The sequence below is a fragment of the Ptychodera flava genome, chromosome 12, assembly GCF_041260155.1.
Source record: "Ptychodera flava strain L36383 chromosome 12, AS_Pfla_20210202, whole genome shotgun sequence".
NCBI lineage: Eukaryota > Metazoa > Hemichordata > Enteropneusta > Ptychoderidae > Ptychodera > Ptychodera flava.
In genome coordinates, this window is record NC_091939.1 from 6,708,074 (window position 1) to 6,729,927 (window position 21,854).

At 36.4% G+C, this 21,854-nt stretch overlaps 1 protein-coding gene across 1 annotated transcript; it reads left to right on the forward strand.

Annotated features, from left to right (window-relative positions):
• Positions 1–13,908: 13,908 nt before the first annotated feature.
• LOC139146094 (ganglioside-induced differentiation-associated protein 1-like) lies at positions 13,909–20,741 on the forward strand. The gene is made up of 5 exons (XM_070717533.1): positions 13,909–14,101; positions 15,178–15,370; positions 16,035–16,205; positions 19,774–19,986; positions 20,375–20,741. Exons 1-5 carry the CDS (start codon positions 14,039–14,041, stop codon positions 20,689–20,691), a joined length of 957 nt encoding a protein of 318 aa, XP_070573634.1. The 5' UTR covers positions 13,909–14,038; the 3' UTR covers positions 20,692–20,741.
• The last annotated feature ends 1,113 nt before the right edge of the window (positions 20,742–21,854 follow it).

The window sequence follows — 21,854 nt, forward strand, 5'->3', positions numbered from 1 at the left end:
CGCGCGTACCACTCGTACATCCTTAAGTAAAATTCTGTGTTTGCCGTCCCATGCTGATAGGTTTTCAGAGAAAGTTAAGGAAAAAAACAATGTTAACACTTTTACAAATAAAAATATTTTTCCAAAGGAAACCAAATAAAAATTGAGCGTATGTTAACCCTTTGAGCGCCAAATTCTATTTTTGTCCCCTACATAAAATAAATCCATATCAATTTTTCTCAGATTTTTGCCAAAATTTTGAGAAAAAACTGTAGCCAATGAAATGTGATGTCCATTTGGTCCAAAATTGTCAAAAAATTACAGAAGAATTCATAAAAATTTGTAAAATTTTGCACTAAAATTTTTGGGGGAAAAAATTACAGCGCTCAAAGGATTAATACACTTGTGTTTTTTGTTTGTGTTTGGTTTTTTTCCTGACTGTCTGGTAGGATGGCAAACAAAGAATTTTTTTAAATGGCCTTTCAGTTTTCATGAAAGATAGATTATATTGCACAGTGAGATGTACTTTCACATGCATTGTACATTCCTGGGTCATTGTCTACTGCAACAGCCAATACTGTGTTTTCTGCCTGACACACACCTGCACTAAATACCTCACTTTTTGCTTTGCCAGAGGGCCTATATTTTTTTATATTACATCCCAGTGATGCTGTACAATTGGTCAGTTCATGTTATTACCTTCTCGTGTCTATTTATAGACAGAGAAGGTATTAGAGTTGAAAACCAATATGCTGCTGTCAAGAACTTCCGTCTGTCAAGACTTCCGTCTGTCAAGATCCGTTGACGGCATGCCATCGTGATGGGTCATATCATAAACTGGTGGGGGGTGTTCATGCCTCAGGTTGAGGTGTGGGAGAACAATTTTGAGCTATGACAAAAATCAAAAGGGACTTAGCGGCATAGCCACAGTGTTAAGCCTTTCTCCAAGGTTTCTTAGTTGACTACAATCTATTACAGACTACTGAGCTGACGTTAGGGGTACTCACTTTGCGTTTGCTCACTCTGTGAGCGCTAGTGTTTGGTACTGAGTTGCGTGGATATCCCCTCATGGCCTCACGTGATCTGGGCCTGTTGCATAATCTGCAGAGATGATCATATGCCTCCGGGTCTGAAAACTCTCATTGTGTAAGCCTGTCGGCATTTTCCTTGCATTTTTTCTCATTTAATTTTGCAAAATATCGGCGAGTACCTCAATATTTCAAGATAACCCTTTCTTCCCAATCGTTTCCTGGAGTTTCAGAGTCATATGAACGAAAATGAGTGAAAGTTTTAGACAGGAAAATCGGACGTCGGCCATGTTCAATGTTTACAGTACAATCAGAAGTTTAAGTGGAGGAATTAACCAACAAACACAGGAGTGTTCATGATGCCCGCCCTCTAGAGGCAGACCCTCCTATATGAAGTACCTCATTTGATGCTTGTGGAAAGCTTGACCACACAATGGAGCATTTAAACTTTTAGAAAATGACAAACTGAATAAGAAGGTACTCAGAAAATGTCAAATACTGAGGAAAAATGCGCAAATATTCAAAATAAACAGGTTAACTGATTGGTCAACTATAAAAAACAATGAAAATGTTTATGATCAAAAGTTTTTGAGATGCGCACATTTCAACAAATACAGAAATTATTAACATTATAAATATAAGACCAAACTATTTTTTCAGGGATGGGACAGGTTGGAAATGAGGGGTGAGAGACAAAGGCACTCCTATTGCTGCATGTGGATGCAGCCACACCATTTCATTTACAGCATACTTATTCACTGTGTTGTGTTCAAGTTCCATATTGTACTGACTGTCATACAAGGATAACATAAGCAAATCAAATCAAATTAGAAAAGGATCAATGCTGTTGTGTGGATTTTGCTGAACAGGCTGATATTTCGCCCTATATATTTGGTATCCAGCAAAGGCATATTTTGATGTAAAGTCAAAATTAACACTACATTGCTGACAATATATTTTACCGTTTCTGCATGAATTTTTCTTTTTTAAATTATAGTATATTAGTACTTCAAACAGATTAACAGTTATCGTGATGTCAACCCATAATTTTACATTACAAAGACTGTAATTCTGCCAATTTTTTTTGTTTTTCAGTCATTTTATAAATTTTGCACTGCACAAGATGATTGAACAAATTGCAATGTTTGAATTTGTAAACTCAAAGAATAAAAATCCTTTGGTCACAAATTAAATTATTTTTGAAAAGAAATTTACTCTTAAACACTTTTAGCATATATTCTTTACACGGTCATGTATTTCAAGGAAAATATGCCTATTAAAAACAGTAATTTCTTCACTTTCAATTTTTTTTCAATACTATGACAATTATCAGCCATGAGGTTATACAAACACAAGACCAGATAGGCGTTTTTCATCATTTCCACAGGACTCTTTGGAAAATCCATTAAAAACAGTTAAAAGTGACTGGAAATGATCACTTGGTATACATTAATTTACAGATGCCAGGTTGTGTATTTCACATGCACTCAGGTCAGTAAGGAAGTGCGTCATTACTATTTTGGACTGTTAATTCTTATTTCTGAATTGTTTAACTTTTTTCCACATTGAACTATCTTTAGGCAGTTTATACAGTAGCTTAGAATGTTTTTGATTGATGTATTTAATCATCTTTTGGGTTCTTTGGGTCCATATCCCACCTCATGCCCCTACATCATCAACTATTTACCAACAACTCCATGCCAACAACCAATTACCTGACCTGGCCACACATTAGAGAAGGTACAGCGTCATTGACGGTATTTTATCATTACCAGGTTGTTAGCCGCTACTATTGATTATATGAGGTAAAGCAACACTATGGGGAGAAAAAAAAATACCAGTACAATCTACAGTTTTGAAAGCCTGAAAAACTTTATCATGAAATGAAAAGTTCCTTTCTCTGTGAAATATTTTTATGATTGTAAAGCATTTTGATGAATAATAAAATCTGTAACATGATCAGTACATTGTAAGAGTTCCCCTTTTAGCTCATGTGTTCACACACATGAGCTAATGTTGTAGCTATGTCTCTCTGTCTGTTTACATGATATCTCAAGAAGGCCTAAAGAGATTCATATCAGATTTGGTAGACATATGCTAATGGCAAGAACTGATTAGATGTTGGTTAGTGTGGCTTGCATACTTTATGCTCATTTGCATAATTAATGATTTGAGAAAAAACAGACATTGAACGGCTGAACAGAATTGGATGAGATTTGCAACAAAATGTTGATCACACCAGGATTTATCTGCCATGAAAGAAAGGTGTGACATGAAAGTTAATTGCTAATTTGCATATTTGATGAACATTCCTAATTAGGGATATGTCTGAATTGACTCAATCAAAATCGACAAAACTTGGTATGTATATTAAAGATATTGTGATTTAAAATTACTGTATGTCACTATGCATTTCAAATTCAGCCAATTCCCAATTTGCATATTCAATGAACTTTCCTAATTAGCTTATATATCTTGATAGACTCGACCAAAGTTGACGAAATTTGCTATGTGCATGGAAGATAATATAATACAACATTATGGAAAGTTGTAGAATCTGAAAATTCTACGTCTCTATGGGCCCCCGATGAACACACTCAAGAAACTCGTATCACGTTTGACTCCTTTTAATTCCTTTGAAACTGCATATATACACATGCAGACTCAACACAGAGTATACAGAATACGAATACGGAGTTCAAAACACGGCATATGTCATACGGAGTACGAAATACGGTTCTGAATAGTAAAGAAAAGAAAATTACATGGCAAATAAATTTGTACTTAAATGAATGAAATTACATAGCAGGTAAATTAAATTAAAAGATTACAATTCACTTCAAGTAACTTTAAGACTTTTGTAATTTTCACTAGAAACTAAATTGGGTCTACGATACTGTAGTCTGCCGACGGCCATTCTGTACGTACATACAAATGCCACGCCATCGCACAAGGAACAATGTCCGTTGACCTGCACACTTGAAGGAAAGAAAAGTTATACAGGAAAAGCACTCTTACTTACCTCAGATTGTGACACTTTCGGGGGACGATAGCCAGTTGTACATGTGCAAACGGCACAAGTGTGCAACTGGATTTTATAATTTACCAGATGTTTTATCAAAGCTATGCTTTAATGCACCTGGCAAACTTTTGTGCACCTGTCCCACATTCAGACCACCTCGTAGCCGTGTCAATGTTTTTAAATTTTCTCCTCTAAACAGATGTATGAGTAATTTTAATGAAGTGTTTCGTAATAATCATAATATTGATATTTTTAATGACTCATTTAAGTCTGACATCAGACATGTTATTTTTTAATGGCTGTTCTTGTTGATTTGTTTGCTTCGTTTTTGTCTGTGTGTGTCCTACACTTGATTTTAGTTTTGAAAATACTTTTTGTTTGGTGCTGTCTTGTTCAGTGTTTTTTTAACCGTTTTCTTTTGAGCTTTTTAAGAACCTGTATATGGGACTTGATCCCGTAGGATTTCCGAATAAATAAATAAATAAATAAAAAGGACGGAAATCTTGACACCGAACAGTGTAACGAGGGTCTACACACTCAAATTTACCGAAGAGGTCTGAACTGCCTAAATTCAAACTCGGCTGTATAAAGGGAGGGGCTAATTTACATGTTCAGCATAACACCTGCACAAAAGCCAAACGCCTGATATGCGGGAGAGAATGCACACCTGCACAACACTTAAAAGGGATATAGTCGTCGGAACTACGCTCAAAGGTCGTATGGGACCCATACGAGCCATGGCAACAATGTATCCAAGGCACAATGGTGATTGATGACAGTTAAAACATGTCTGTCATAATCTATCATCGTATAATTTAAATGTTGCAGCTATGATGATGAGGTGCATTCTGATATCGTGCACGAAATATATTATTTGTAAACAAGAAACTCGCACAGGCGCAGTTCCGACGACTATATCCCTTTAAACACAAAGGGAACTTGCACTCGCACGCACAAAAGTCGTTAGGCATTTTTACGAAGGCCAATTCCCAATTTGCATGTTTAATGAACTTTCCTTATTAGAGCTATATATCTTTATTGACTTGACCAAAGTTGTCGAAACTTGCTCTCACTCTCACTATATATATTTCAACAAAAATAGAAAATTTGACTTCGGTCAAACTATAATACGAAAGTTAACAAATGGAGGCTACAAAAAACCAACAAAACAAAACCAAACATTTGTCTGCATTTTGGATTGACCTGGGTCACTCACGGTCATCAACCTCTCAAGTTCACCGGAGTAAAAGAGTTTATTGCATCGATGCTTCGCTGTTTTTTTTCGGCTCCGATTGATTTTGGGAAAATATTGAGCCGATTGTTGTTGTAGTTTTTTCATTTCCTACGTGTTGAGGTTTTTCATCCAAACTTTGAGCTTCTCAGCTATGTTGAAAAAGGTCAAATATATACTTGAATAAAAGCTAAAATCTGTCTTTCAAATTTATTCACTTGTATTTCAGGAGCAAAAACGGGAAAATTAGGCCAATTTGGGAACTTAGTGCGCTCCGGTGAAGTTTTTTGTTGGGCAACCAAACAACGCCCTCACACGGCCAAGTACTCGATTCAGCGTCTTCGAAAGGGACAACATTTTCTGGCGATAACTCCTCAACTATCCATTGCGGAAAACTCTCAGTCGAAGTGGTCTCTCTCCTAAGATTCAATATCGATGGACACGTCTTACCTCCAACCAGGCAAAGAGGGTAGCTGTTGGTCTCTGCAGCACTGCTTTTCTTTCACACTATCTTCGTCAGTGTCAAGTTATTTTTAGCTTAGAAAAGTTGGTATTTGTGATATAAATGTCAATAAAGCTGTTAACTTAAATTCCAAATATCGAGGTCAAATTTATGACTGCGACAAACGAATATTGCTTCGCATAGTGAAAGGCGGCCTGACGTCATTTCAATTATTTCAAAAGTTAGGAGACGAGTCAATTATATCTTCATGTAGGAAAATTTTGATACAAGTCACAAGCCTGCTTTAATATACAATGTTTTTTAATATCGTGTATTGTAGGCTTATAACTATCTTTGTGGGTAGCCAACACACTCTGCGTGACATTGAAATAATGTCCACAAAGTTCCATCGATATCGGTAAAAGTTTAGACATGCTACAAAACCAAAACAACAAGACAAACAATTGCCGGCATTTTGGATTGACCTGGTGTCACTCAGGATCTCAAGTTCACCAGAGTAAAGATGTTAAACGAATGCGATGCTTTGCTATTTTGGGTTTTGTTCTCCGATTGTTTTGAGGAAGATATTAAGCCGATGCCCGATTGTTTTAACAGTCTTTGTTTCATTTTGATTAAAGTTTGCCTTCATGTGGAGGGTTTTTATCCTAAAAGTGACCTACTCGGTGGCTGTATGTTGAAAAAGGTCAATTATATGCTTAAATGTAAACTAAAAATCTGCATTTCAAATTTATTCATTTGAATTTCTCGAGTAATGTTTTTTGCTGGGGTGCCAATTTTTGGCGTTCACTTCAAGTATCCATCTTTGAAACTCTGAGGCGAGGTGGTCTCTCTCTTCAGACTCAATATCGATGGATATTTTCAAGCTGCAAAATATTTCACGTCTTAGCAAAACTCAGTTTCTGTCAACGTCAAGTTTGACCCTCAACGGTAAACAACGAAACACACTGTATCTCCCTATGCCATTTCTTTCAACTTATGGAAAATATAAAGGTACCGGTATAACCGAGAACGCGAAGAAAAGGTAACGATTATTTCGTTCAATGTGAATATCTTGGTTTAACTTTCTTATCGAAACTTTCTTATCCATGCGATGCATTACTGTTTCTTGGTTGCGATTGATTTGGGGAAAATATTAAGCCGGTGCCCGACTGTTACAACACTTAACTATTTTGATTTGATTAAAGTTTGCCGAAGTCTTGGAGGTTTTTCATCCGAATGGTGAGCTACTCGGCGGCTGTATGTTGAAAATGTGAAATATATGCTTGAATATAAGCTGAAATCTGCATTTCAAGTTTATTCATTTGAATTTTAGAGCCAAATGGGAAATTAGACTGATTTTGGAACTCCGTGCCCTCCGGCGAACTTTTTTTGTTGCGGGTGACCAACAGCGCCATCACGTCACACGGCCGAGTATTCCACTCAGCTTCTTTGAGAGGGACGACACTCAAGTTCTGGCGCTAACTCCTCCACTATCCTTTGCGGAAAACTTTGAGTAAGCTTATGTTGAAAAGTTGCCATTTATAATAATAGTACTAGTAGTCTTACCAAAACAAATGAGTCCAAAAAGGTTAATGACCTCCGGTCATCCAACTTACGACTGCGCCAAACGAATATTGCTTTGCATAGCGAAAGGCGACCGACGTAATTACAAGTATTTCAAAGGTTGGGAAACGATCGAGCGATACAAATCAGAAGCCTGCATTAATTATAGCAAGGGAAATATACACAGTTTGTACGCTTATAACTTTGTTGGTAACCAAAGCACTAGTACTCCTCGTGAGAGCGAACTACCGGTAATCTCCACAAAGGTTCAACTGATATTGATAAAATTTTAGACAGACGGCAAAACAAAACAACAAGACAAACAATTGTCTGCACAGGAGTCATCAACTTCTCAACTTCAACATATTAAGAAAACATTAAGCCAATGCCCGATTGTTTCAATAGTCTTAGTTATTTTGATTGGACTGGGTTTGCCTACCTGTGGAGGCTTTTCATCCAAAAAGTGACCTGCTCCTCTGCTGTATGTTGACGAAAGGTGAATTGTATGCTTGAATATAAGTTTAAAATCTGTATTTCAAATTTATTTATTTGAATTTGAAGAGCGAAAATAGGAAAATTAGGATAGTTAGGGATCTCAATGCGCTCCAGCGGACTTTTCCGGATGCCAAAGAACGCCCTCACACGGCCGAGGACTCGACTCGGCTTCTTCGAGAAGGTATGTGGGATTCCCATATATAGGATTCTCTTAGAAACTTCTTAAAGTATCATTTGTTGACTATGCTTGTAAACAAGTAAGCAAACAAACAAAGCCGATCTTTACTGAAAAACATGAACACAAATATAACTCTTTATTGGCTCTTCATTGTATATTGAAACAATTATGAGTAAAAAATAAACAAATGTGCATAAGAAAACAAACATATACGGAGCCAGAGTTCCTGTGGTGGAGGACCCTTACCTTTCACTAACAATTTTGAAGATCACTTATTTGATAACATTCTCCCATTGACAATACATTGGGTCTAGGTCAGTGTCAAACATTTATGTCGCCGTATGTACTTACATTTTTATTTTTTGAGGACTTTGACAGAATACAAACTATAACATGATTGGAATTACTAGTAATTTGGGATAATTGGATGGTGAAGTAATGTCGATTTAATCTACAAATGTTATCTCATCTGTGCCGAGAGGTACCTGGGGATCTTCAGTGTATTCACCACACGAGACGTTCAGAGTTCGCTGGTACTACATAGACTTTATTTCTCTGTAGACAAGCTTGACAGTTGCCATCGCCCAAGATACGCTTCTCCCATAGTATAAATCCGCTGTGTTCCTCTCCCTTAAGCAACTATCTTCAAACAACTATATTCGAGTAACTATCTTCGTTGTATCGTTTTAGAATGTGATTTTAAACATTATCTTTGAGGCGTGGCTTTGATCATACGATAGACATGAATGAAAGATAAAATGATACATCCAATCATAAACATCAATACAGGTCTTGATCTTAAATTGACTTTTACTGGTGTCGATGACCGCTAGGTTCATTAACCTTTGTGTAGAATAAACCATCTCCGTAACACTCTCCGTCTTTCAAGCAATGCGTCCCGCATTGTTATCCATAAACTAGTTACATCTTTAAGTGTAAAGAAAGCAAAAAAGTCGTACATTTACAATAAGTTCTAAAGTTTTTAAAACAAACGAAAAATTACATATTAAATTCCTTGTTTACATCGAGTTTTAAACGGCATAAAGGTGGCCATCCTCGCAAACTCTGAAAAAAATAAGTGCACTTTGTTTAATTTATCTTACTTCGTCATCATCACATTGTCTTCTCATTATTACAATACCATCTATTCTTATATCGAACTTAAATATTTTCTTAAAACTTAAATGAGGCAGAGTGAGATAATCGTCGATTTCTCATATCAGTTTCAGAGATTGCTGGCTTAAATATTCCGGGCCCGTCCTTTTCACCTCGTGTGGCTCCCTTTAGAAGGCATAATTATCATAAATTGTTTTAACATCTGCTTTTCTTCATATATTACACACTTGTTTGTTTTCTATGGGTAATTTCCGATATTGCAGTATTCAGCTACATGGCATCTAACACTTTTGAGAACTTTGCAAAAATATGAAAATCCATTTTTCCCAAATTAGTTCCAATCATGCCGAGAGTGTCATCAATAACCACTGGAAGCTTAAGGTCAAACAACCTTTGAATAACAATTTGGGAGATGATAACCTATGTGTTATTCGTAGTTTCCTGACTATTCTTGGACTCCTGGTCTTGCAAGCCATATGCGAATGTACGTTTATCTCTCTAGCTTCATCCAAGGGACGTCATTTGAACACCTATACAAAGTCCATCTTACTGACGTCAAGAGGTCATTCATTGTTTATGGGCGAAAAAGTTGGCAAGCCATTTGCTTGAAAATGACTAAGCATTTGCTAAGCCTGCAGTCCTGTGTTGATATGAACAGGATAGTGCCTATGACCTTTGCCATTGCTATAAACGTTGCCCGCAACAGGTTGTGGCTAGACACCCCCGTATTAGGATGCGCAAACAAACCTTTGAGTCAGAATTTCCAATTGAACTGACATAATATTGGACTGATCGATCATTCCCGACCGAGACCAGGTAAGGTACTTCATGTGAATGAACAAGTGGCTAAAGTGGCACTATTATTATTTTTCATTGTCATGTAAGTTTCAAATAAGCTTAGTAACACGATTGCAAAATGGAACTAATTTGGGATGATTGAATCCTCATATTTTTCAAATTTCTCAAAAGTGTTAGATGCCATATAGCTGAATGTTGCAGTGTTACAAATCACTCATAAAACAAGTGTTCAACTTAAAAAGAAAAGGTGATGAGCTTACATATGCGGATTAAAACGACCTTACTTCGCCATCCAACCATCCAAAATTAGTTCCAATCGTGTTAAATCCAATGTTACCCTAAAATAGTCAAATCACAATCAACTATAGTTTATTATATTTACTGAAATTGATATTAATTTACTCGCTGAATTACTCTATCGAGAACTAAAAAATGTGATTAGTGCCAAAACTGTTTACATGATTATATTTAATTTTGTATTCATTAGAAAATACCAACACACACACATACATACATACATACATACATACATACATACATACATACATACATACATACATACGTAAGTACGTACGTACATACGTACGTACATACATACATACATACACACACACACACACACACATACATACATACATACATACATACATACATACATACATACATACATACATACATACATACATACATACATACATACATATGCAAATAATAATTAACTATCGTACTATATATTTAATTGTGGTTTGCTTTGGGTGTACGACTCGAAGGCAATTCAATGGTTCAACAGCTATCTTACAGCATGCAGGACTTAAGAGTGTCAAGATCGGCAATAACGTTTAAGCCAAGTTGTGGTCAAAACTTGTGTTCCTCAAGGCAGCATACCTTTTTCCCTCGACATAAATGATCCCCCGACATGGCTACAACATAGTTACGACATGGCCTTTTGGCACCCGTCAAACACTTCAAACACAACGTAGTTATATCCATATTTAGTATGTGTGTATGTACCTAAGAGAGCTTACATGGGAAGTCGGTGGAGTCTATCTGTCTGTCTATTCATTTATTTACTTATTTATTATTTATTTATTTATTTATTTATTTATTTATTTATTTATTTATTTATTTATTTATTTATTGTCGCTAATATTACTGCTTGATTATCAAATATTGTTTACACTATTTCCATGCGATGCAAGGACTTTGGTATGGTAGATTGTAGCTGTGGAAACGTATCTATCTGTCGCGGCGTATGCTGCGTTTATTTATGTCATCAAAATGCTCAACCCTGCCACAAATAGCTGCGGACCTCATCGCAGGGAAAATGGGTAAATTGCTACGAGACAACTTAGGTCGAGACTTTGAACGGCAAATTAAACCAAAGTGAGAGTAGTTCAGTAAAATGGCCTACACCTGGCTGAAATTTGATTATCGCTCATTTCCCAACTCCTTTCGTGAACAAAGTCTCTGGTTAGTTTACGTATTTTGACTGACTTTCGGAGGTGATGAAAATGACTACCGGTAGAGTTGAACGAAGGTGAATAGAGTGAGGGTCAAAGTCTGCCGCTTGAGTATATACTCCTTTATATTGGAGGCTCTGGCCGGCCGCCTATTGTCATACACAATTTGAACTCATACGCCTAGTACATGTATATTGGATGCCCTGCCGACCGCCTATGTCATTCACAACTCATACACTTACAGCGTTTTATCGAGTGCTTCTCCTCAGAAAGGAAGCTCAAACCGGATGAAATACTAACTCGGTCTAAGTGATATCAATGTTTCATAATAACGATTTATTATTTTTAATAATTACGAAAATAATATCATATTTTTAGACTATTAATGTCTATTTCGTCTGTGACCAAATGTGAGCAAAGGGTCATTGACTTTACCTGTTTAAGTGCTGCCATTTTACATATATTTTATGATTTGTCTGACTACTTTGGTCCAGGTTTATTGTTTTTAATTTTGAATGTGGCTGTATTCTATTCAATGCATAAAAATCAATTTACCGATACATTGATTTGAATGAATAAATGAACTTTAAACATGTCAGCAAAAGTGTCTCACAAATCTTGTAAACTGTGCAGTGAATAAAAGAGTTTTGATTCTGTTGTTGCCCTTTACAGTTGTAAATGCATCAGTGTTTTGATTTGCAGCAGGTAAATGTTATGAATGTGAGGGAAAGTCGCACTCTGGCATTAGTCTTGTTTTCATCTTCACATTCTACAAATGTAGCATATAAAAGGATTTTTTGCTGTGCCTCGATACTTACCTTTTAAGATTATACTTACCAAGGTACTCCGTCTTCTTTTGGTATCGATGGTAGCATTGCCGAAAACAATGCCCAAGGCATCTCCTGAGATGGTATAGTAGGAGCCCCCTAAAAACTATCATGGCATTGATGTAAACAGGACGGCTACGTTCCAATGACTCAAGGTTTACAAGGCTGACAACTAAGAAGTATAGGTCAATGAAATGAAAAGTGACCAAAGGAGGACCGATGCCATTAATTCCGACTGATCCATAGGAATCCGTAATGTATTCGGGAGATATGGGTTCGCGTCCTGCATTGGCCACTTTTTATTTCATTTACTACATTACAAATACAATAAATTCGTTTTTAGTCACAATTTCAAATTCAACTGAGAATATCTTTCTCAGAGAGGCCAGGGCATCATGCCTGCCACAGACAGTGCTGCACTTCTCTGAGTCTGGTACTGGAGGAGCCCTTGTATTCCTCCAGCATATCCACACCTTGATGGGCATCAGGCCAGCCAGATCATGAAATGGCCTCATGCTTCTCCAAGGTATGATTTGACTAAATTCATGTCATGTAGTAGCTCTATCCTTAAAACTACCCAGGAAAATATTCCCTCGTGATTTTCTGATAAATATCGTCAATAATTGCATATGGCGAACCACAACACCTGATTATAGCCCATTCCCTGACTTCTAATCATGCTTGTCAACGTTGAAACATAGTCTTGCCTATATAGTTAAGAACGTTTTTAATTGATTTAGCATAGTGTTGGTAAACAGCATTTGGGGACATACAGAAATATTAGGGTAGTTGTTTTGATTTATTTTTGATATCAACTCTTACAATACTGGTTGTTTGCTCTCTTGAAGTCTCTAACTTTACTTCACCAACGCACAGATGGTATACAAGTGCCTTCCTTTTACTTGTCTATAGCGTAATAGAGGTAGATTTTGTTGCTTTTATGATTCCATGTCTTTCCTATACTTACCCTTCAAATTCACGAATTGAAACTCATATCAATCAACTTATGAGATAATATCGATGAAAGTTAGATTGTATGCCAGGCTATTTTCATTGTACAAACGATAACATTGGCAGGACGATAAGTAATATGTGGGCCTAATTCATACACTGACAGTCAAAGGAAATGAGTAATTCTGAATGTAAGGGTTTTGATGTCTATTGTTGAATTCAAAAATTAACATTAAAGATTGGCAGTATAATGAACCTTAAAATATTGTCTCAGAGTTCTTTTATCCATAACCTAGTTTTGGGGGCTTTTTGTTAGGGGCTTTCACATGTAAAGGTATTGGAATTGAGATCAATCACCGACTGGTCTCGGCCATGAAAATCCACCTCGAGCCTAAAACAAATTAGCAGACACACTAATATGCACGACCGACACAATCGCTGTTGATCTATTTGCACACAAGGAAAATGGTTTTTGAGAGTTTATTCAATTTTTTAGTCACATGATCCTAATGTAAGCAATGATTGAAAAAAGTACAGATCATAGCATTTTCCAATATTTAGACATTCACAAAATACACAGATTATTCGAGTAACAAGCTCAGTCCTTTGCGGAGAATTAATTGTCTGTAAGGGCCCAGCGATTGTGTCGAACTCTGAGATATTTCTTAACTTCACCATTATTCACTCAGCTATTTATATATTAATCTCCTATACTGTAAGTTTAATTAAACTTTAACCTATGTAATGTATCTTGATGTACCATACCATACTCTGCGTTAGTATGTGTCGAGTACAATAAAGATTGGTTGATTGATTGATTGATCGATTGATTGATTGATAACATGTTCAACTTTTTGACCACATAATCTCTTAGACTAGTATTTTACCAGGGTCCATGCGATAGAAGTGCACATCTCGACTCCGTAACAGAAACACTGCGTCAGAAGAATGGCTTTACATGAGAAAGAACTCACACTGTTTTACCATTTCTCTTCATACTATTGCCAAAGGGTGAGTAGGTACAGCCATCATAGTGTTCATAGCATGGGCTAAAGAATATAGTGAATAAAAGGATCATTGCATTTAATTTGTGTGAAATACATGGCGAGACACCGGTGAATTGATAGTGCTTTGACCCTAGTCATGTGATCATGGGCTAAAGAACGAGACCCACTCAGACATCGGCAAGCTGGAACATACATACCTTACAAGTTACATACGTCATGGAGGTCCAGAGAGGTCAGACAGACTTCAGACAGCTGTTACTGTGAGTGCACCACTAGTTACACAAAGGGCGTTACTACTTTGCTGGGCGGCCAAGCTATTTTCATAATATTAAACGTGCATCGGCAAATAAGTTTTATGATACTTCTCGTAACCATATACCCTACACTGCCTGACACGGCGGATTGCGTTCTCTGAGAGATTGTAGGCTGTCGTATAATTGTACCAATGATATACTTACTGCTATGGACCTTAATTACGGATCTATTTTGCACACGATGACAGGTAAAGTCAGACTTCCTCTGAAAGGCCGTTGAGATGGGGCTGTTGATTCTTTATTCAGGACAGTCCTGAATACACTGTTCAGGCGTAGCTTTCCAAAATTTGGACATTTTTGTTCTAACTGAGAAATATTTCACACAAGCTGATTACACTAACAAAAATAGTATGGCCTATATTTAAGATCCACACAATTGCAAGGGGCTCAACCATCTGTCTCACATGAATTCCAAGCAAAGAGGGGCTTTCAGTTTTCAGTCTTCTTTTATTCAAGTGGACCGCAATATTGAGGGAAAAACATTTATGTAATTATAGTTACAATGTCATATTTTAATAGATCCACATTTACACACATGAAGAACATGACAGATTTTTGGTTACATTTGCGGTGGAAAATGGTACTCGTGACAAGTGGGCCGTTGGTAAAAAGATTCCTCCGGTTACCTTTTGTTCTCTCCACTGTATTAAAATCATGTACTGAAGAATTTGTCATATGACTGTGTATGTGTAATTATTTATGTAACTGGATTTTGTTATTCTTTCTTTTATTCATTCCTCGCAAACATTATCTAATCATTCTGCAGTCTCTGTTGACGATGGAGGAAAAAGGACTTGCTTTCAAAAAGCGACTAATGTTGCCCCAGGTTCACGAAAATTTGGAACCATGGTATTTGGACATTAATATCAAAGGAGAGATTCCTGCACTAACTCATGGTGACCACAGTGTGTCTGACTCAAACCAAATACTGGATTACCTGGATAAAGCATTTCCAGAATGTAGGTATTTGACTGACAGTTTGAAAGGTTTTGACATCTCTTGCAGAGGGGTATAGCTGGGTTGCCTGCGAAGAAGCAATGCTCTAGTCTGTATGACTGAAGAGAAGCTCAGCAGCAAGATTACACCACTGTGATACGATTATCAATTTTTAGCTTTTAGCATTGACTTAGTAATGGACCAAATAGGTCTTAGTGGAAGTGTCGTCAGAACAAGGACAGCCTTTGTAGATATTATGCACTCCCAAGGTATAGAGATGGCCTTATTTCCACCTTTTCCCGCAAGTTCTTTGCTATTCTCATTTGCCAATCAGAAGCAGTTGACAAGCCTGAAATGAGGCAACATCAAGTTGGCATGATGGGCATGCTTTTTCCTGCTACAACTTACTTTTAAGCTGATTGTGCTGAAGACATGTTCATACATTTTGCAAAAAGCAGTGAGACTGCTGAAAAAATCTTAATCATAATTTCCGCCCCTAAAACGAATGGCATCTGCCTGAATTTGAAAACAGACAAGGAAAATCAAGCACAGGATTGAGAGTAGAACACTATAAATTTTACTTTTATCTATCTGAAAGAAATTTTGAAACAGGCAAATATACGGTTTCAGCTTTTTAATAAGACATATAAAATGTATAGTGGAGTGAGTGCATTTGGATTTTTTCAGCTCAAAGATTGCAACCAGACGAGAGAACTCCTGAAGGCAAAAAAGTCCAGCAATGGAGGAATCAAATTGATGATGTGAAGATTGAATTACTTACAGTCGGAAGCATACGGTACAGGAATGAACTAACAAAAAATGCATTGGCACCAGGTGTTATCTTAAAAATTGCTGAAGGTTGGTGATATAAAATACATAATTATAAATATGTACACACATACATGTGTGTATGTGTTTATACGTACAGTATATATACAGTATATGCAACAGTACAGTATATATACAGTATATATACAATATATAAATGCTAACATGACATAACACAAAGATATATCTTTACATGTACTTACACAGTATTAAATAAAATATCACCTATATATTGCCTATTCGTTGTGTCGTATCCTTGTGAAATATCACATTAACATATTATATATATATATATATATATATATATATATATATATATATATATATATATATATATATATATACTTCAATAGTATTATGACATTTCACAAGGATACGACACAAAGAACAGGTGATATATAGGTGATATTTGATTTAGTATATACCTAGACTTTACAAATAGTAGCACGTGCACTGACCTTAAAGTTTGGCGCTCTTCGTGCTTTTTGCAAAGTGCATCAATATGGAAACTTTTTTGTAATCAGTGTCCATTTATTAAACTGTCAAGCCTCAGTACTGCAGTGAGCCTGTCGACACACTATGTCGACATCTTTAAGAATACACACCATGGGTAAAGAGAAAAGGAATCAAGTGAACCCACACGTGAACATCTGTGTATGATCAAATATCATGCTATTATTTAGTCATCCCTAATTTTCTGTGCTTCAAAACTCATTTGATTTCGATCTCCAGATTCCTGGAAAAGTAGCGGCCAGTGAGTTTGTTTACATCGGCAAACACCATGCCAACAGAGCAGATGTTATGACAGTTAAGCAATAAACTACACCCAGCGACGGTATTTCACAAGATTTTGACCAGTTCACGACATATATGCACGACCGACAGCGAGTGCATAAATGAATTGGTCAAAACGGAGTATTATATCATACCCATATATTGATGGTGCAAGTACAGCGATCTGATTGGTCGAAAAGTGAAAAGAACCATAGTATATTGGTGATATAGCAATGTTAGCACACGCGTGGGGTTCTTTGACGTTCCATGCCAGAATTTCAATTTATAATTACTGTTTTAATACAATAGCAATAAGTCACACCCAGCAACGGTATAACACTCCGATTTGACCATAGGGTATTCAGTAGTCATTAATGATAATAAAGAAATACGAAAAAATATTATGAAAAATATGAAAATTATTATTGTTGTTGTTGTTATTATTTTCATCATTATCAACATCATCATCATCAACATCATAAAGAAGCACCATTGGCAATTTTGAATTCCCACCAAAGTTTGCCAGCCTAGCGAAAAGTACTCTATCTACATACACTTGGGTGGCGAACTTTGGTAGGAATTCAACATTGCCAATGGTGCTTCATAATGATGATGATGATGATGATGATGATGATGATGATGATGATGATGACGATGATGATGATGAAAAAAATAACAATAACAACAATAATAATTTTCATAATTTCCATAATATTTTTTTTCATATTTCTTTATTATCATGAATGACTACTGAATAGGCCTACTATGATTTGACCAGTTCATCTGCACTCACTTAGGGAGCCTTCAGTAATTACAGGGGGATGGGCCGGGGGGAATTGGGGGGAGGATCACTTTTTAGAAAACAGTTCAGGGGGGGGTCACTTTTTATAAACCTATCTTGGGGGGAGGGTCACTTTTGACAGAAGCTGATATTATGGCCAAAACTTTGATTGTCCGTGTGATATTTCTTGAAAAGGAAATCAACAAAATACCACCACACTTGTAGACCGCCATGCATAGTGAATTTACATTTTGGTGAGATTCCAAAATCAAATTTCTTACACAACCATAGACTTGTAACCACTCTAGTCTAATCAAGAAAATTAATATCAATAATCAAGAGTACACAAATGCAAAGATTTATCTAATTTTGTACTGAAAAAAAATTATTCATAGTTTCATCATAGACCCCAATGCATAGTGAATCGACATTTTGGTGAAATTCCAAAATCAAATTTCTTGCACAACCATGGACTTGTAACCACTCTAGTCTAATCAAGAACAATAATCTAAATAATCAAGCATGCATAAATGCACAGATTTATCTAATTTTGTACTGAAAAAAAATTATTCATAGTTTCATCATAGACCCCAATGCATAATGTATTGAATGACATTTTGGTGAAATTCCAAAATCAAATTTCTTACACAACCATAGACTTGTAACCACTCTAGTCTAATCAAGAAAATTAATATCAATAATCAAGAGTACACAAATGCAAAGATTTACCCATTTTTGTATTGGAAAAAAACTATTCATAATTTCATCATAAACACCATGGATAGTGAACCAACTTTTTAGATGAAATTCAGAAATCAATTTCTTGTACACAAATGTTCATTTTACTTCCCTATTCAAGCAAAGTACATTTAGATACATTATCAAACATATATAAAATACAGATATAGCATGTTTTGTGGGGTAAATTGTCAATAATTTGCCTGATAGACTCCATGTATTATAATTTGATATTTTTGGATGAAGCACTAAATCAGCTACATCTTGCCTTCTTATAGTTGCACAAAATATGGTGACCCTCCCTAAACTGTATGAAATACCATATCTCTTCAAAATTCTTGCGTGATAAATTGCGACTGTCCCTCCAAAAACACCAGCCCTCCCCTCTGTAATTTGTCCCTAACATAACAATTGAACCAATTGTGATGTAAATTAGCTGATACTGTTTTAGTTATTCTCGGGGAGAATACCGCAGTGGTTGGGGGGGGAGGGTCAAGTTTTAGAATGTCGGACAGGGGGGAGGGTCACATTTTAGACAGGAGGATAGGGGGGAGGGTCACATTTTACGGTACAGGTGTTCGCGAAATTCCCCCGGCCCACCCCCCCCCCCTGTAATTACTGAAGGCTCCCTTATCGCTCGTGCATATATTTCGCGAACTGGTCAAAATTTCGTTGTATACCATTGCTGGGTGTGCTTTATTGCTTAATTATACCGTCACTGGATGTGGCTTATTGCTTTATATTATACCAGTATATAAGAATTCTGGAAGGGAACGTCAAAAAGGATGCTTGCTCTTGCCGGGAGCTCGAGCGTTTGCCAACCGTGCCACACAATATTCTACTGTTCGTTTGTCTCGACCAATCAGATTGCTGTAATTGCGCCACCAATAAACTGGCATGATACACTGTTGTACCACACGCTTATTACCTTCCTTTTCGCACATGCGGCATTTGTTTTGGATTTCAAATTTTTGCTGGAGCTCGGACTTCAATTTATAGCAGTTAAATAAACAAGCAAAGGAAAATAATACAAAATTCAAGATATTGTCACAGTATTTTGCCATCCAAAATATCCCTGGTCTTCGCAACCTTTCAAATTTTGGTTTGGGAAACATTGTACATTCATTCTGTTACTTGAAGTCACCACTGCAAACCATTTGACCTCTCTGAAATATGGATATTATGTAGGGTTGAACATCAAAACTTGCAGGTAAGATCGTTCATTGAATTTAGTTCGGCAATAACTGTGTTCTTCATATCTTGTGGCAAAACGCCATATATTATACATGCATGTTATTTCAATAGGGTCTGGAAAGAATCCAGGTGCAATGTACGGGCCTTTCATGCAGAAATATCCAAAATACAAAGAAGTCTACGAAAAGAAGATAGCTAAATGGAGATCATTGCGGGAGAGGTACAACGATTACGATCAAGTTGTCGGTGAAATTAAAAGGCTTGATGTAATCTTTGATGAAATTGAAAAACAACTTCAGGAAACGAAGTCACAAAGTGGGTCAGGTAAGACTCTAGAGAAACTTTCATTCGCAGATATTTTTTGAGTTTTATTCACATTAGCAAATATTATATGGTGAGGAAATATACCCACAAAAGTAGTGAAGGATAAAAGGTTTTTAGCTGTTGACAATTAAGATATGTCTTTAAAACTCATTATAAAACAAATGTGCTAATTAAATTGATTGGAAGTTTAAAAGGTTTAGTTCATTATAACGATGTCACATTTTGCTTGTAACGCATATTCACAACTATTCAGACTAACTTTCGCTTCATTAATTTCCCTTTTAGAAAAAATCTTTACAACAAAAGTCCTTATTTCATTGTCACACACCATGGTATGTGCCTTTTCTGTGATACTTTTAAAATGTTCTAAACTGTTCTTGTATTTCAGGTGAGGAACACTGGCTTCTCGGCCATACGTTCACAGCAGCAGATGTCTATTTGGCTGTATTGCTGAACAGAGTGAAATATGTTGGATTGCTACATCATTTCCACGGATCCAAACCTCTGTTGACTGCATACTATGAACGGCTCCATCAACGAGAAACCTTCTTGAAGAGCTGTGTTAACCTACCCAGCATGTTCACCTCGACGGTGATACCAGTGATGATATCAAAATTAAAAGAGATGGCACCTATTATAATTAGTATTGGAGTTGTTGCCACCGCCCTAGTGTATGGATTCTTTTACGTACAGAGAGGAAGCTAATATATATTTCCTTGTTTAATAGCTGTCTGATGTATTTTTTGTTAACATTCAATTCATACCAAAAAAAACTGACAATTTTAAACTAATTGTAACTTTCATACGCTATCCACAAATATGTGACAACTTGTGTAAAAGTTTCATGTAATACTTATGATTGTATTCAGTCATGTAGTTGTGTCAAAACGTCAGTGACTGCAGAAAAAAAACTCTTTTAGCAAATTTGGAAATGTCGCATCCCTGACTCCCCAGGAGAAGAACTATTCCGATGTTTTTGAAGGCTGTAAAGGCGCAGCAATACTTTGTCACCTATAGAGGCACAGTTTAGAAGCCAGCATTGTTGAAGATTGATCATGCGCAGTTTACCAGTGAAAACATTCATGGTCGGCTATTGAATAGGTATAGGCTATTATTGAATAGAATAGGCGCAATACTTTGTCACTTTTATAGGTACAGTTTTGAAGCCAGAATTGATGAAGACTGGTCACGCGCATTTTACTTGTAAAAACATTTCATCTTCGGCTATTAAATAGGTATAGGACTGCGTCATTGCCTATGGTCGAACAAGTTGCGAAACCATTTACTTGAAAATAGTTTCTACGCGCAAATGCTAGTCTTGGGCCTTATGTTGATCGGAACAGGAAAGTGCCTTTGAACTTTGAACTTTGCCAGTTCAGGTCGCTTGTAACAGGTGTGGCCAGCACATCACTGCGGTACGTGAACAATCCTTTGGGTCCAAATTTCGAACCGAACTGATATAATTTGGGACAGATTTATGACTCCCGACTAAGATTAGATAAGGTTTGTCATGTGAATGAACGAGTGTCACTGTTATAAGCTTTATTGTCGTTTAGGCCTTAGTTTAAAATATACTCTAAAGTTTTCAACGCTGTGACTATATAAGCTTACCATGAAAATTGTCAAATCACAACCAGCTAACAAATTATATTTCTTAAAATTGTATTAACTTGATTGCGTCATTAATCTTTTGAGAACAGAAAGGAATGTGATGAGTCAATAAAAGAACAAAATTGCTTACATGATCTTGAATTGTGGTATATTCATGAGAAAATATAAACACATACATACATATATGTACATATACATTGTCGAATATTGTCGAATATCTTTTAAAAACAGCTGAAATCCACAACTGCCTTATTGTG